Source organism: Sus scrofa, chromosome 7, assembly GCF_000003025.6.
Source record: "Sus scrofa isolate TJ Tabasco breed Duroc chromosome 7, Sscrofa11.1, whole genome shotgun sequence".
Classification (NCBI taxonomy): domain Eukaryota; kingdom Metazoa; phylum Chordata; class Mammalia; order Artiodactyla; family Suidae; genus Sus; species Sus scrofa.
The window spans coordinates 52,828,601-52,843,658 of record NC_010449.5 but is presented as its reverse complement, the minus strand read 5'-3'; the positions used below and the strand labels follow the sequence as shown (position 1 = coordinate 52,843,658).

The following is a 15,058-nucleotide window of genomic DNA, read 5'->3' as shown; positions in this document are numbered from 1 at the left end:
CTGCAAGCTGCTCTGGAGCTGCCTAACAAAGCCTTTTTTAAAAGCCTTGAAAGGATTAAACTATTTCCAAGTACCTTGACTTTATCTCAGAATAAAGCTCAAAAATACTTATGCAAATACAAAAATATCCAGTACCTAAAAAGGTAATATTCACAAGGTATGGCAACCAATAAAAAATTACCAGACATACCAAGAGGCAAAAAACTATGATCCATAATGAGGAGAAAAACAGAAGGGGAAGGGGAAAGACTGAGTACATTAAATAGAGATTTGGATGATAGAAAATAATATCCAAGACCTAAATCATAACTGTAGAGACAAAAAATAAAATGTTGGGACATGAAAACCACTCAGGGTGAAATAACAGCAGATTAGACACGACAGAAGAAAAGTTTAGTGAACCTGAAGTCACAGCAATAAAAACTATTTTAATGAAAAAGAAACTTAAAAAAAAGACTAAATAAAAGAGAATGGAGCATCATTGAGCTGAGGAATAGCATCAAGCAGCCTAACATCCATGTGACTGGATTCATTGGGAGGAAGGGGACGACAAAAAAGCTTGAAGAGGAGTTCCCAATGTGGCTCAGCACATTAAAAATCCGACTAGTATGCACGAGGACGTGGTTTCGATCCCTGGCCCTGCTCAGTGAGTTAAGAATCCAGCACTGCCGTGAACTGTGATCTAAATTGCAGACAAGGTTCGGATTTGGCGTTGCTATGGTATGGGCTGGCAGCTACAGCTCTGATTCGACCCCTAGTGTGGGAACTTCCATATCCTGTGGGTGTAGCACAAAAGAAAAAACTGTAAAAGAGAAAACTGTAAAAGCAGTGAGATTAAAAAAAGACATTATGGGAGTTTCCATCGCGGCTCAGCAGTTAATGACTCTGACTATCATCATGAGGAAGCAGGTTCGATCCCTAGCCTCACTCCTAGTGGGTTGGGGATCTGGTGTTGCCAGACATGGCTCAGATCCTGCATTGCTGTGGCTGTGGCATAGGCCAGCAGCTATAGCTCCAACTGGACCACTAGCCTGGGAACCTCCATGTGCCATGAGCACTGCCCTAAAAAAAAAAAAAAATAAAAATAAAAATAAAGATATTATGGGAGTTCCCTCATGACTTAGAAGGTTAAGGATCTGGTATTGTTACTGTTGTGGCTCTGCGGCTCTGGTTAAAGCTGTGGTGCAGAGATTTGACCACTGGCCCAGGAATTTCTGCATGCCAGAGTACAGCCAAAAAAAAAAAAAAGGCATTATATAAAGAGGAATAAATACGTTAGCAGACTTCTCTTTGAAAATAACATAAACCAGAAGACACTGGAGCAATACTGTCAAAGTACTAAAAGAAAAACTATCAACCTAAAATTCTATACCCTGAGAAATTTTCTTCAAAGATGAAGGCAAAATAAAATCTTCACAAACACACAAAAACTAAATTCATCATGAGCAGCTACACTACAAAAAATAGAAACTACAAATAGTCTGTCAGTAAATATAAAACACATTTTTCTCATTAAAATATTTAAGAATAATTGACTATTTAAAGCAAGAATAACAAAATAAGATGTGATAACATGTGTAAAAGTAAAATGTATGACAATAATATAAAGGCCAAGAGAGAGGAAATAGAAATATATTATTTAATGTTTTCATACTATACATAAAGTCACATATAACTTGAAGGTAGGCTGCAGTAAGTTAAAAATACATATGTTAAACTTTAAAGTAACCTAAAGAGTTCCCACCACGGTGCAGCAGAAACAGATGTGACTAGGAACCATAGGATTGTGGGTTCGATCCCTGGTGTAGGTTGCAGATGCGGCTTGGATCTGGCGTTGCTGTGGCTCTGGTGTAGACCGGCAGCAATAGCTCCGATTAGATCCCTAGCCTGGGAACCTCCATATGCCATGGGTGCGGCCCTAAAAGAGCAAAAGACAAAATAAAACAAAACAAAACAAAAAAACAAACTTAGCTTCAAAACACAGAAAGCAAATACTGACAGAAATAGGAGAAATAGACAAATCCACAGTTATAGTCAGAAATTTCAATACCTCTCTCTCAATAAGTGATACACCAAGAAAACAAACAAACAAAAAAATAAGCACAAAGATTTGAACAATGCTACCAACCAGCTTGACCTAACTGATATTTACAGAACATTCTGCCCAACAACAGCAGATACACACTCCTTTTAAGTACACATAGAACGTTTACCAAGACAGACCATATTTAAGACCACAAGTCTCAATAAATAAAAAAGGATTTGAATTATGCAAAGTGTATTTTCCAATCACAACAGAATGAAAACAGAAATCAGTAACAGAAAGATACCTGAAAATTTCCCCAAATGTTTATGTATTTATTTTGTTTGTATGGAGGTGCCCAGGCTAGGGCAACAGCTGCCGGCCCACACCACAGCTCCAGCAGGATCCAGGCCACATCTGTGACCTACACCACAGCTCATGGCATCGCCAAATCCTTAACCCACTGAGCGAGGCCAAGGATCGAATCTGCAACCTCATGGCTTCTAGCTGGATTCGTTTCCACTGCGCCACAACGGGAACTCCCCCTCCCCCCTCCGCCCCCGAATGTTTATTAATCAAATAATAGACTTCTAAATCACCCATGCTAAAAAAAAGAAATCAAAATAGAATGAAAACACAACATATCAAAATTTGTGGAATGCACCTAAAGTAGTATGCAGAGGGAATTTTATAGTAGTAAAGTCCTATTTTAGGAAAAACAGAAAGGTCTCAAATTATACATTGTGTTTTTGTTTACATGCAGTTCAAAATATTTTGTCATTTCCCTTATAATTCTCCTTTGACCCATGGGTTATTTAGAAATGCACTGTTTAATTTCCAAATATTTGTGGATTCCCCAAATTAAGTTTCTACCTTAAAACACCAGGAAAATCATATGAAATCCAAAGTAACTCACTGAAAAGAAATAGTAAAAATAGAAATGGAAATAAATGAAATAGAAGATGGGAAAATAAAAAAAAAACCATCAAACCAAAAGTTGGTTCTTTGAGAAGATCCATTAGCCAAACTAATCAGGAAAAAAAGATATAAATTACTGATGTCAGGAAGAAATGAGAGGTGACATCACTAGAGTAAAACGTATTAATCTATGTTAATACACAAATATCAAAAGAATAATGAAGACTTGTGAATACCTTTATACCAATATATCATCAAGTCCTTGAGATACATAAGCTACCAAATCTCAAAGAGGAAGAAATAGATAACCTGAACAGACCTATTAAAGAAATTGACTTTATGGTTTAAAAATCTTCCCATAAAGAAAAACTTCAGACTCAGACAGTAATCACTGGTAAATTCCATGAGCATTTCAAGGAAAAAAAACCCTAACAATTCTATGTCAACTCTTCCAGAAACGTGCAGAAGGAATACATCTCAATTCACTCTGTGAGGCTAGCACTACTGATAGCCAAACCAAAGATGTTACAAGAAAACTACATGGATATAGATATAAAAATTACTCCCAACATTTTAGCAAATGCTCAGACCCAACAATATATACACACCATGAACAAGTTGGATTTAGCTCAGGATAAAAAGTTAAGAGACTTCAATATCCTCTTTTCAATAGCTGACAGAATGAGACAGAAAATCAGCAAGGATATAGAAAACCTGAGTACCCTCAACCAACTAAATATCTATAGACCACTCCACTCAACACAGCGGAATACACATTCTTTTCAAAAACACATAAAACATTTTCCAGAGACCAGGCTCTCGGCATATTTAAAACGGTGCCTCTATGTTTAAAAGACTGTAATTATGCAAACTATGCTCTCCAACTGCAGTAGAATTAAATTAGAAATCAACACTGGGGAGTTCCCGTTATGGCTCAGCAGTAACAAACCCAACTGGTATCCTTGAGGATGCAGGTTCAATCTCTGGCCACGTTCAGTGGGTTAAGGATCTGGCGTTGCTGTGAGCTCTGGTGTAGGTTACAGAAGAGGCTTGGATCTGGTGTTGCTCTAGCTTTGGTATAGGCCAGCGGCTGCAGCTCGGATTCAACCCCTAGCCTAAGAACTTCCTTATGCTGTATGTGCAGCCCTAAAAAGAAAAAAAAAAAGAAAGAAAGAAAGAGGAGTTCCCGTCGTGGCTCAGTGGTTAACGAACCACTGAGGTTGTGGGTTCGATCCCTGGACTCACTCAGCGGGTTAAGGATCTGGCGTTGGAACCACGAGGTTGTGGGTTCGATCCCTGGACTCACTCAGTGGGTTAAGGATCTGGCGTTGCTGTGAACTGTGGTATAGGTTGCAGACGCAGCTCGGATCCTGAGTTGCTGTAGCTCCGATCAGACCCCTAGCCTGGGACCCTCCATATGCCGCAGGCGCAGGCCTAAAAAGACAAAAAGAAAAAGAAAAAAAGAAAGAAAGGAACAGGGAAATCAACACTGGAAAGAAATTTGAAAAATCCACAAATACTTAGAAATTAAACAACACTCCCGCCCCAAACAACCCATGGGTCAAAGAGTAAATCACAAGGGAAATTACAAAATTTTTTGAGCTGAGTGTAAACAAAATCACAACATATCAAAATTTCTGGAATGTTGGAGTTCCTATCGTGGCACAGTGGAAATGAATCCAACTAGGAACCATTAGGTTGCAGATTCGATCCCTGGCCTCGCTCAGTGGGTTAAGGATCTAGCATTGCCATAAGCTGTGGTGTAGGTCACAGACGCAGCTCAGATCTGGTGTTGCTGTGGCTCTGGTGTAGGCTGGCAGCAACAGCTCCAATTAGACCCCTAGCCTTGGAACCTCCATGTGCCACAGGTGCAGCCCTAGAAAAGACAAATAAATAAATAAATAAAACCCATAACCAATCAGAACTAAAAGTTACATATTCTTCAAAAGTCTACACAATGAAAAAAGTTAGATACTCTGCCGTAGTATGACAACCATCAGCTTCTAGCAATGCTAACTTTTAAGTGGCACATTCCAAACTTTTGACAGTTTCTTACCCCTGAGGACTCCTGTAGCAAGAGGAATGAGACCACCAGAAGCAGTTTGCTTTTGGTGCCAAGGCCTATATCAACTCTAGAGCTTTCTGTCATCAAGATCCACAGGGACCTTGATTGGCCTGACATTCACAGAGTAAACATGTTCACTATGCTGATATCACACTGATTAGACTTGGTAATTGAACCTCAGGACCTAGACACCTTGGTAAAACACATACATGGCCAGAGTGTAGGGGGAAAATGTCCCACAAAAATTCCCATCCCCATAAAAATTGTTGGAATTCAGTGGTCCAAGTCAGGTTAAGATATCCCTTCCAAGACGAAGAACAAGTTGCTGCATCACTAAGAAACTTAAAAGTCTAGCAGATCTCCTTGGACTTTGGAGGCAACATATACCTCATCTGGGTGTGCTACTCCAATCTATTTACTTTAGTAAACCAATTTTGATCCAGTTTTCAGAGGGCTCCATAACAGGTTCAAACTCCCAGGCAAGCTATTCTATCACTTGGGCCCTAAGACCTGGAAGATCTCATGGTAACTGAACTACTTGCGACATGAGGGAGAGCCTCTGGCAGTCCTCTGCAGGTGAACAACAGCACAGATCTTCAGACTGGGGGCAAAGCTACGCAGTCTTTTGGGGAATTATTCTCCTCTTCAGTAACAGCTTCCAGCTTGCTGCTAAATTCCAGTAGAGACTAAACTCTGGCCATGGGTCACCAACTTACCATATAACCTGAACTCCCTAGCATGTACTGGATGCTGCCAGATCCAACAAACCATAAAGTTGGGCATTCACAGCAGTACTTCATCATCAAATGGAAGTGATATATGCGAGACTGGGCTCAGGCAGGTCCTGAAGACACAAGCAAGTTGTATAAGCAAGTGACTTGAATACTCATGGCTCCCACTCGTGCTCCATTGCGTCCTCTCAACTTAAACCTCTCACTTCATGGAGAGTTCTCCATGACCAGCTGACAGGAAGACTTCAGGCCTGCTGTTCAGATGATGGTTCTACATGAAACACCTAGCATCAGCTGAAAGTAGACAGCTGTGGAATTACACGCCTACTCAGGGTTGACCGTAAAGGATTTTGATGAAGAAAAATCTTCCCAAAGGGCAGAACTTCAAGAGATAAAATAATTTTTCATCTTTCCTGGAAGGGGAGAGCTGGCCACAGGTGTGCATTTACACTGAATCAAGAGCGACTGGCAATTTGGCAGGATGACTAGGGACTTGGAAGGGATATCACTGGAAAGTTAAGACAAGAGGTTTGGGGAAGCGGTATGTGGACTGAGCTTTCCAAGCAGGTACACAGAATGTGAAGATATTCGTGTTCCACCAAAGAACTGCCTCAGCAGCAGAGTATCTTAACAACCAAGAGAATAAAATTACCTGTTTTGTGGATGGCAGTCAGCCACTTTTCACAGCCACCCATGCCTTACCCAATGCACACATGATCAAGGTGGCTGTAGTAAACATGAATAGACCTGGAGATTATGATACTAAGCGAAGTCAGAAACAGAAAGACAAATTACCATATATCACTTAGATGTGGAATCTAAAATACAACATAGGAGTTCCCTGGTAACCTAGCTATCTAGAATCCAGTGTTGTTACTGCTGTGGATGGGGTCACCACTGTGGTGCAGGTTCCATCCCTGGCCTAGGAACCTCCACTTGCCATGGGTGTGGCCAGAAAGTAAATCAATAAATAAAAATAAAATATGACACAAATGAACATATTTATGAGACAGAAACAGACTCCCTGATATAGAGAACAGATCTTAGTTGCCAAGGGGGGCAGTGGGAGGTTTGGGAGTTTGAGATCAGCAGATGGAAACTCTTATATACAGGATGAATAGACAACAAGGTCCTACTCTATAGCGCCATATGGTATAGGTCCTACTATACCAAAGTCCTACTGTATAGTGCCGGGGAGTCATATTGAATATCTTGTGATAAATCATAATGGATAAGAAGATTAAAAAGAACATATATGTTGGAGTTCCCATCGTGGCACAGTGGTTAACGAATCTGACTAGGAACCATGAGGTTGCGGGTTGGATCCCTGGCCTTGCTCAGTGGGTTAAGATCTGGTGTTGCTATGAGCTGTGGTGTAGGTCACAGACGAGGCTCGGATCCTGCGTTGCTGTGGCTCTGGTGTAGGCTGACAGCTACAGCTCCGATTAGACCCCTAGCCTGGGAACCTCCATATGCCACAGGAGCAGCCCTTAGAAAAGGCGAAAAGACAACAACAACAAAAAAGAACATATATGTGTAACTGAATCGCTGTTTCGTACAGCAGAAATTAACACAATATTGTAGATCAATACATTTCAATAAAATTAAAAACAACAACAACAAAGTTGCTGTAGCAGCCATGATAATGATTAGTAACATGAACTTTCAGGCACCAAGATCAATTTGGTTCTACTCAATGATGAGTGCCTAGACTAACTGCAAAGACCTACAATGCCACCATTCCTGATACTGGATCAATTCCATCATGGAAGGGGTAGCAATTTCCTCTTACTAGAATACTCTGGATATGGATCTATCTTCGTTGTCCTCAGTATTTCTGTCAAAACCATCATCTACAAACTTACAGAATGCCTTATTCCTCATCACGGTTTTCCATACAATACTGCTTCTGACCAGGGGACTTATTTTATGGGTAATTATAAAGCACAACAATGGGGAATTCATAGTCTTACTTACCAGAGCTGGCCTGAAAGAACAGTGGAACAGCAGGCATTATCAATTTATAATCTCTCAGCTCCAAATCTATCCTTCTTTGTGTTACTAGGCTGAGCGTCATAAACAAGGGCTCCTTTTTCTTCTTCTTTTTTTTTTTTTGGTCTTTTTAGGGCAGCACCAGCCCCATAAGGAGGTTCCTAGGCTAAGGGTCAAACTGAAGCTGTAGCTACTGGCCTACACCACAGCTCACGGCAACACCAGATCCTTAACCCACTGATCGAGGTGAGGGATCAAACCCACGTCCTCATGGATACTAGTTGGGTCCATTAACCACTGAGCCATGATGGGAACTCCCAAGGACTCCTTTTTCTTTCCTTCTTTTTTTTTAAGGGCCGTACCTGTGACAAATGGAAGTTCACAGGCTAGGGGTCAAATCAGAGCTGCAGCTGGGCTGCAGATCCAAGCCACATCTGCTACCTATGTCGCAGCTTGCAGCAATGCCAGATCCTTAGCCCACTGAGCAAGGCCAGGGATCGAACCTGCATCCTCAGGATACTAGTCAGGTTCTTAACCCACTAAACCTCAGTGTGAACTAGGATTCCTGTCTCAAATGACTCATTGGTGTTGGGTTTTATTAAAAGCACTATAAGACCACTGCAAAGTGATGGAGAGAAGAAGGAGCTTCTCTTCCTATGGAGTGTTTTTATTTCACATGGCAGTTAGCGTATCTGTGTACAGGTCTAGTATTGCTCACCTCAGAGACCATGGCAGACTGGCTCCTCATACATACTCTGGCTAATTTCTCAGCCTCCCAGCAGGCCAAATCTATGGATCAGCTCCAGTTCCTTGCTCTAGCAAATGTTACTGTCACGACAGGTTGCATGTCCCTGTAGCAGCCACACCATCTCCAAAGAGGTCTAAAACTCAGATTGGGAGGAAAGCTGAAGGAAGCTATTTTGTTAATTCTTTCTTTGTTCACTCCTTTATCCTGGAGGATAATCACTGTTCTGCACATGCTACTTTTTTTTTTTTTTTTGGTCTTTTTTTGTCTTTTCTAGGGCCGCACCTGCAGCATATGGAGGTTCCCAGGCCAGGGGTCTAATCAGAGCTGTGGCCACCAGCCTACGCCAGAGCCACAGCGACACTGGATCCGATCTGCAAGTCTGCAACCTACACCACAGCTTATGGCAACACGGGATCCTTAACCCACTGAACAAGGCCAGGGATCGAAGCCGCAACCTCATGGTTCCTAGTCGGATTCGTTAACCACTGAGCCACAATAGGAACTCCTGCACATGCTATTTCTGAATCCCTTGAGTCTCTTTTACCTGTTTTAGCAAAGAATCCTTTACCAATAAACAGTCTTTGTTTTTCACTTTTCCCTGTTGAATCATTGATATGGTTTCTACCTTCTGAGTGATACAAATGGCTTTTTGAGAATATCCACAGTATCAGCCAGATACCAGTTGGGCTGGGATCACGTCTAATGTCCTCCAGTTTATGCTCTCATTCAGCAACCGATTTGTCCTGTAAGTAGGATTCACTAGCACGGAATTAAAGCGTGGGGATGGGAGTGAGCACTCTATTACTCCTAATAACCTACTAGCAAAATTTCTGCTTCCCAGCCTGACAACTTTGGGTTCTGATGGTTTGGAAGTTTTCATTCTCAGAGTTCCTGCTGTGGTGCAGTGGGTTAAGGATTCAATTCCTGGCCTGGGGAACTTCTACATGCCTCGGGTGTGGCTATAAAATTTTTTAAGTTTTCATTCCCAAAGGAGATATCCTTCTACCAGGGGACAAAATGGTGCCATTAAACTGGAACTTGAGCCTGCCACCTGGCCACTTTGTGCTACTCATGCCAACGAACTAAAACGCAGAGAACAGGAAGTTCTTTATTGGCAAAGGGATGTGACCCTGACCATCAGACCAAAATAGAGGTTCGTTACTACATGAAGGAAGTGAGAATCCTGAGGCCATTCTTAGTATTCCCATGTCCTACAATAAAAGTTAGTGAAAACTACAACATGCCAGTTCAGGCAGGACTCCTCATGACATTAACCCTTTAGCAATGACGATCTGGGTTACTCCGCAAGGCAAGAAACTCTATGACCAACACAGGTTCTTGCTGAGAGCAGAAGGAATATGGAGTGGTTAAGAAAAAATATAGCTACAACCATGTGACTAATTATAGAAACAAAGGATAGCTGTATATTAGAGGTCTAATTTTGCTTTTATCTTTATTTAAAAAGTTAAATATGGGAGTTCCTGTTGTGGCACACACAAACCTGACTAGTAGCTATGAGGATGCGGGTTTGATCCCTGGCCTTGCTCAGTGTGTTAAAGATCTGGCGTTGTGGTGAACTGCGGTGTAGATCGCAGACATGGCTTGGATCCAAAGTTGCTGTGGCTGTGGTATAGGCCATAGCTGTAGCTCCAATTAGACCCCTACCCTAGGAACTTCCATATGCCACAGATGCAGCCCTTTAAAAAAAAAAAAAGAAAATTCTTTAAATTTATAAGTTACATTTAATGTTTTAAAAGATATCTGTTCAATCAAAAGTTCTTAAAAGTGATTGTTAGAGCTTCCGTGCCTGCCTGCTTGCACCTCTCACAAGCATCCTATCTTAATAAATTGATTTCTTGCCTAAAAAAAAAAAAAAAAAAAAAAAAAAAGTGACTTGTTAAAATTTGCTACACTTTAAATAGGATAAGATTTGTAAATTGATTCTAAAAGATTAAGAACTTAGTTTTAAAATTTTAGCTTTACTAAAAATAGAATTGCCATATGATCCAGCAATCCCACTACTGGGCAAATATCCAGACAAAACTCTAATTTGAAAAGATACATGCACCCCAAAGTTCATAGCAGCTCTATTTACAACAGCCAAGACTTGGAAACAACCTAAATGTCCATCAACAGATGAATGGATAAAGAAGATGTGGAATGTACATAGATAATAGAATACTACGCAGCCATAAAAAATGCCATTTGCAGTAATGTGGATGGAACCAGAGATTATCATACTAAGTGAAGTAGGTAAAAAAAAAGAGACAAATGCACATATGATTATTATTTATACGTGAATTCTAAAATATGACATAAAGTGGAATTCCTGGTGGTTCAGTGGGTTAAGGATCCAGTATTGCTGCTGCTTGGCTCAGGTCACTGCTGTGGTGCACGTTTGATCCCTGGCCTGGGAACTTCCACATGCCATAGGTGCAGCCAAAATAAAAAAGATGAATGAACTTATCTATGAAACAGAAACAGACTCGCAGATCTAGAGAACCCAGAAACACACTCACAGGTCTACAGAACCAACTTATAGCTACTAGGGAGGGGGGTAAGGATAGACTGGAGTTTGGAATTAACAGATACAAACTATTATATATAGAATGGATAAACAAGGTCCTACTGTATAGCACAGGGAACTATATTCACTATCCTATGATAAACTGTAATGGAAAAGAATATTAAAAGGATATGTATGTATAACTGAATCACTGTGCTGTACAGCAGAAATTAACACATTGTAAATCAACCAACCATACTTCAATAAAATAAAAAGATTTGAAAAATAAAATTTTAGCCTTTACAAATTGAATATTATTTTTTTAAATATAAGAATTCTAAATAGGCTTTTCTGCACACAAAGCCACTTCAACTGGGCATCAAGAAAGTAACCTACAACCAGTGGTATACTGGGGCCAACTTGCTAAATATTTAGGAATCTCGCAAGCTGGTTGTTAAACACAGTGTTATTAAAAATTAGCACAATTAAATTACATTAAAAATGAAGGTAATAAATATTCTAAATTTATCTTTCTACTTATTTTATTACTTTTTCTTTTTACTATTATCCACTTTTTTTTTTTTTTTTTGCTTTTTAGGGCTGTACATGTGGTATATGGAGGTTCCCAGGCTGAGGGTCGAATTGGAGCTGTAGCTGCCGTCCTGCACCACAGCCACAGCAACACAGGATCCAAGCTGTGTCTGCAACCTACACCACAGCTCACAGCAACACCAGATCCTTAACCCACTGAGCAAGGCCAGGGATCAAACCTGCGTCCTCATGGACGCTAGTCAGATTCATTAACCACTGAGCCATGACAGGAACTCCCTATTATCCATGTTCTTGAGAATATTTTTAAAATTTTATCTGTAACATGGAAATTACCATTTCTTCCTAATTCCACATTCATTGATGTCATGTTAGTAGCTTGAATCAGCCATGTTGGAAGTATCTATACCACAGAAATAAGCAAACTACATATCAGGGCTTCATGGATTAAGAAAAGCCTTGGGAAAACTGTGCTCTGATATTCCAATAAAAGAGCCACACTCCAAAGAGGAGATGGCAAATAAAATAGTATATAAGAGCTGAAAGAACTTTAGAGATCACCTAATAGTTTAAGGCAGTCCATGGAGACTCAGAAAGAACTCCAAGGGGTGTTCTGAAGCTAAGTACACGAAGTTTGAAAAGGAACAGTGTTCAAATACACAGTAGCACAAAATAGGGAGGAAAAGAACACTGGTCAAGAAAGAAACCGTGAGAAATGGCAGGCTGTAAAATGATTGAAACTTAACACAAATGAAATTCTAAGGGGTTTGGACTTTAACCCACAAGGCAATGGACGCTACTGAAAGTTTGAGGGCAGAAAAGAAGACATTAATCTGGTCAGCAGTACATCAGATGCTGTGAAGACAGTAAAACACTATAATTTTGAAAACTGTGAAGCAGACAAAAAAAATTACATATAATAAACAAAAATCTTGAGTAAGGTGTTAAAAAATCAATTAAAACTCAAAGCTCAAAAGAACATATAAACTCTGTGATTCCATTTATATAAAACGCAAACCCATCTATACTGACAAGAAAGCAAGCCAGTGGTTGCCAATTGCTAGAGATGAACTACAAAGGGGCACAAGATCTTGTGGGTGATAGAAACGTTCTGTATGACTGTAATGGATGCAAATAATTACAGAAACATATTAACTGATACACTTTAAATGGATGGAATTTATTGCACTAAAGTAATCCTTTGTGAACCTGGTAAGAAGAAAAAGAAAAACTACAACTCAAATTAATCAGACATTAGATGAGATATATTTAGGCATAAATGGAAAAGTTACACAAATGACAGCAATTTTAGAGGGCTAAAACCAAACTTCTAGTTTCCCTCTTTTCATCTAATTAGCTCTCGGTACCTAGAGTCACTATCATTTTTTCCCCGAGATATTATGTGCAGGTAAAAGCTCATTTCATAACTTATCCTTGCCCCATCCCCATGCTATCCAATTCTTCCCATTTCCTAACAATCTCTGGCAGGTAGCTCATTTTCTTAATCTGTGTAATGGGAATAACATTATCTACCTCACAGGTATAGCAAGAGCTTAAAAGTAATTGCCTTGCCTTAGTCATTTTCTACACATTATACTCCTTGAAGGCAGATCTGTAAAAAGGTCCGAGGCAATCAAAACTAGGCTCCACAGACACAGGTGCAGAAGACAAAAAGGAGTAACTTTTCCAAGTGTGCCCCTTACAAAAGTATTCCTAGTACCCTCTAGAATACGATCTATAAGTTCAAGACAGAGCAAGGTTTAAGGACAATACCAGGAGATCTAAATCTCAAGATCCCTGTGCCACTAATACTGGGAGGTATACCCGAGGATTCTGAGGGCTGCCACCTTAATGCGAAGTGACTCACGAGCAAGTAGAGTAACTGTTCAAACTCTGAACTCGGAGGTGGTTCAGGGAAGTCCGCGCAGCCCGCTGCTCTAGAAAGGCTGCAACTGCTGAAAGTAGCAAAATGGCTTTTGTTGGGCCTAACCGCCTTCCGGAGCACCCCCAAAGTCAGAGCAGAAGTGAACTAACTGCTAAACCTAGTTGCCAGAATCCACTGGAAGTCGCTGCAATTGGAGAAATCATGAGTTTGCCGCCTTATCAAGTTTAAAACAATAAGTAACCCCAACTCCCACTTACAAAATACCCTACTGTTTCCTCTTGCTCCCCTGCCTCATCGTGGGGAATGGAACGAGAAGACCAGGCTTCCTGCTCCGCCCATAGAAGGCCCGGAATCAGCTAGGGGCTAAAAATTGGGGACGGATAAAGCTACCTCTGGCCACAGACTCTACAATGAGATGGTGTAATCCCAGCGTCAGACCCGTTCAGGCCCTCACACTGGGGCCCAGAGATCCGCGGGGCACCGCAGCAGCAGCATTCGTGGGACTAGGAGAACGGTAGGTGGCCAACCTCACCTGCCGCTTGTTCATCCGCCGCACATCGTCCAGAAAATCTAGAGACAGCATGGCGCGGCTGGCGAGGGGACGCGAGCAGTAGGAGAGACGAACTGTGTTACCAGCGGCAGGAACGGCTGGCTCACCGGCCGCGCTCACACTGGACAGGACCCCGCGGCGCCCGCACTTCCGCTTCCGGGGCGGAACCGGGGCAGCCCTGCCCCTTCGCTGCGGAAAACAGACAAAGGGACGCGTGACCTTCCTAATCCAGCCTCTTGGCCTAGCTTCGCTGTAGAAGGGCTTTCGTATCCGGTACCTCGGCTGCTGCAAACAGACCGAAACCCACTTCCCCACCTCAGCCCCGCGGCCCCACACGGAGGCGGCCACTCGGGTTTAGCTAGAAGGCCTCCCTGCAACCTCCAGAAGGCGGGCCCTGGTGCACACCTGGCTAATAGGGAGCTGTGTCTCTGGGGTTTGCGAGTAGAACCGGCCTGTGATTGGCTGGCGCGTTCAAGCCGGGGCCGCGGGCCTGGGTGTGGCCCTGGACATTTCCCCAGCCCGGCCTCCTCTGGTAGGGCTGGTCTACCGAGCTAAGGGAAACTGAACGGCTCTGTTTCAGTAGTGCTGTTGGGTAAGGGCGGAATATATGAGAGACTTGCAAAGCACTGCCTGAACCTTTCAGGAGTTTAGGAAACTCTTGGTTTGAGAGAAAACAACCCGGTAGGATTAGAAAACTAATGTGACAGTGTGAAAAGACCATCTGTGGTGCGGATTGTCAGGTAGTCAGTCCCTTCCTCCTTTATTTTGACCTAACAGGATCTGATAGTATCCCTGAGAAGAATCTCCTGTTTTGTTTTTTGTTTTTTTTTTACCTTGGGCACCACAAGGTGACTCTTATCGCTTATTGCTGTCTGTACAGCTCTTCCTTGGCTTACCTCCCAATGAAACCATCATAAATTGAAATTATAAGTTGGGAGTTTCCATTGTATCTCAGAGGGTTAAGAAGCCGGCTAGTATCCCTGAGGATGCGGGTTGGATCCCTGGCCCCCAGCTTTTTAACAGTACCAGACTCTTTTCTTCATATGTTTTAACACGTACAAACAATACATGCGTACATTCTCATTGTAAAA

At 41.7% G+C, this 15,058-nt stretch overlaps 1 protein-coding gene across 1 annotated transcript in view; it reads right to left on the bottom strand.

The window, feature by feature from the left end:
* The window catches only part of SEC11A (SEC11 homolog A, signal peptidase complex subunit), a 42,742-nt gene extending 28,350 nt beyond the window's left edge, over nucleotides 1-14,392 (bottom strand). The window contains exons 1-2 of the mRNA XM_021098904.1: nucleotides 14,373-14,392; nucleotides 13,950-14,156 (exon numbers count right to left, since the gene is read on the bottom strand). Of these exons, the coding sequence (XP_020954563.1) occupies nucleotides 13,950-14,000 (51 nt within the window). The 5' untranslated portion in view covers nucleotides 14,001-14,156; nucleotides 14,373-14,392. The remainder of the gene's footprint in view (nucleotides 1-13,949; nucleotides 14,157-14,372) is intronic.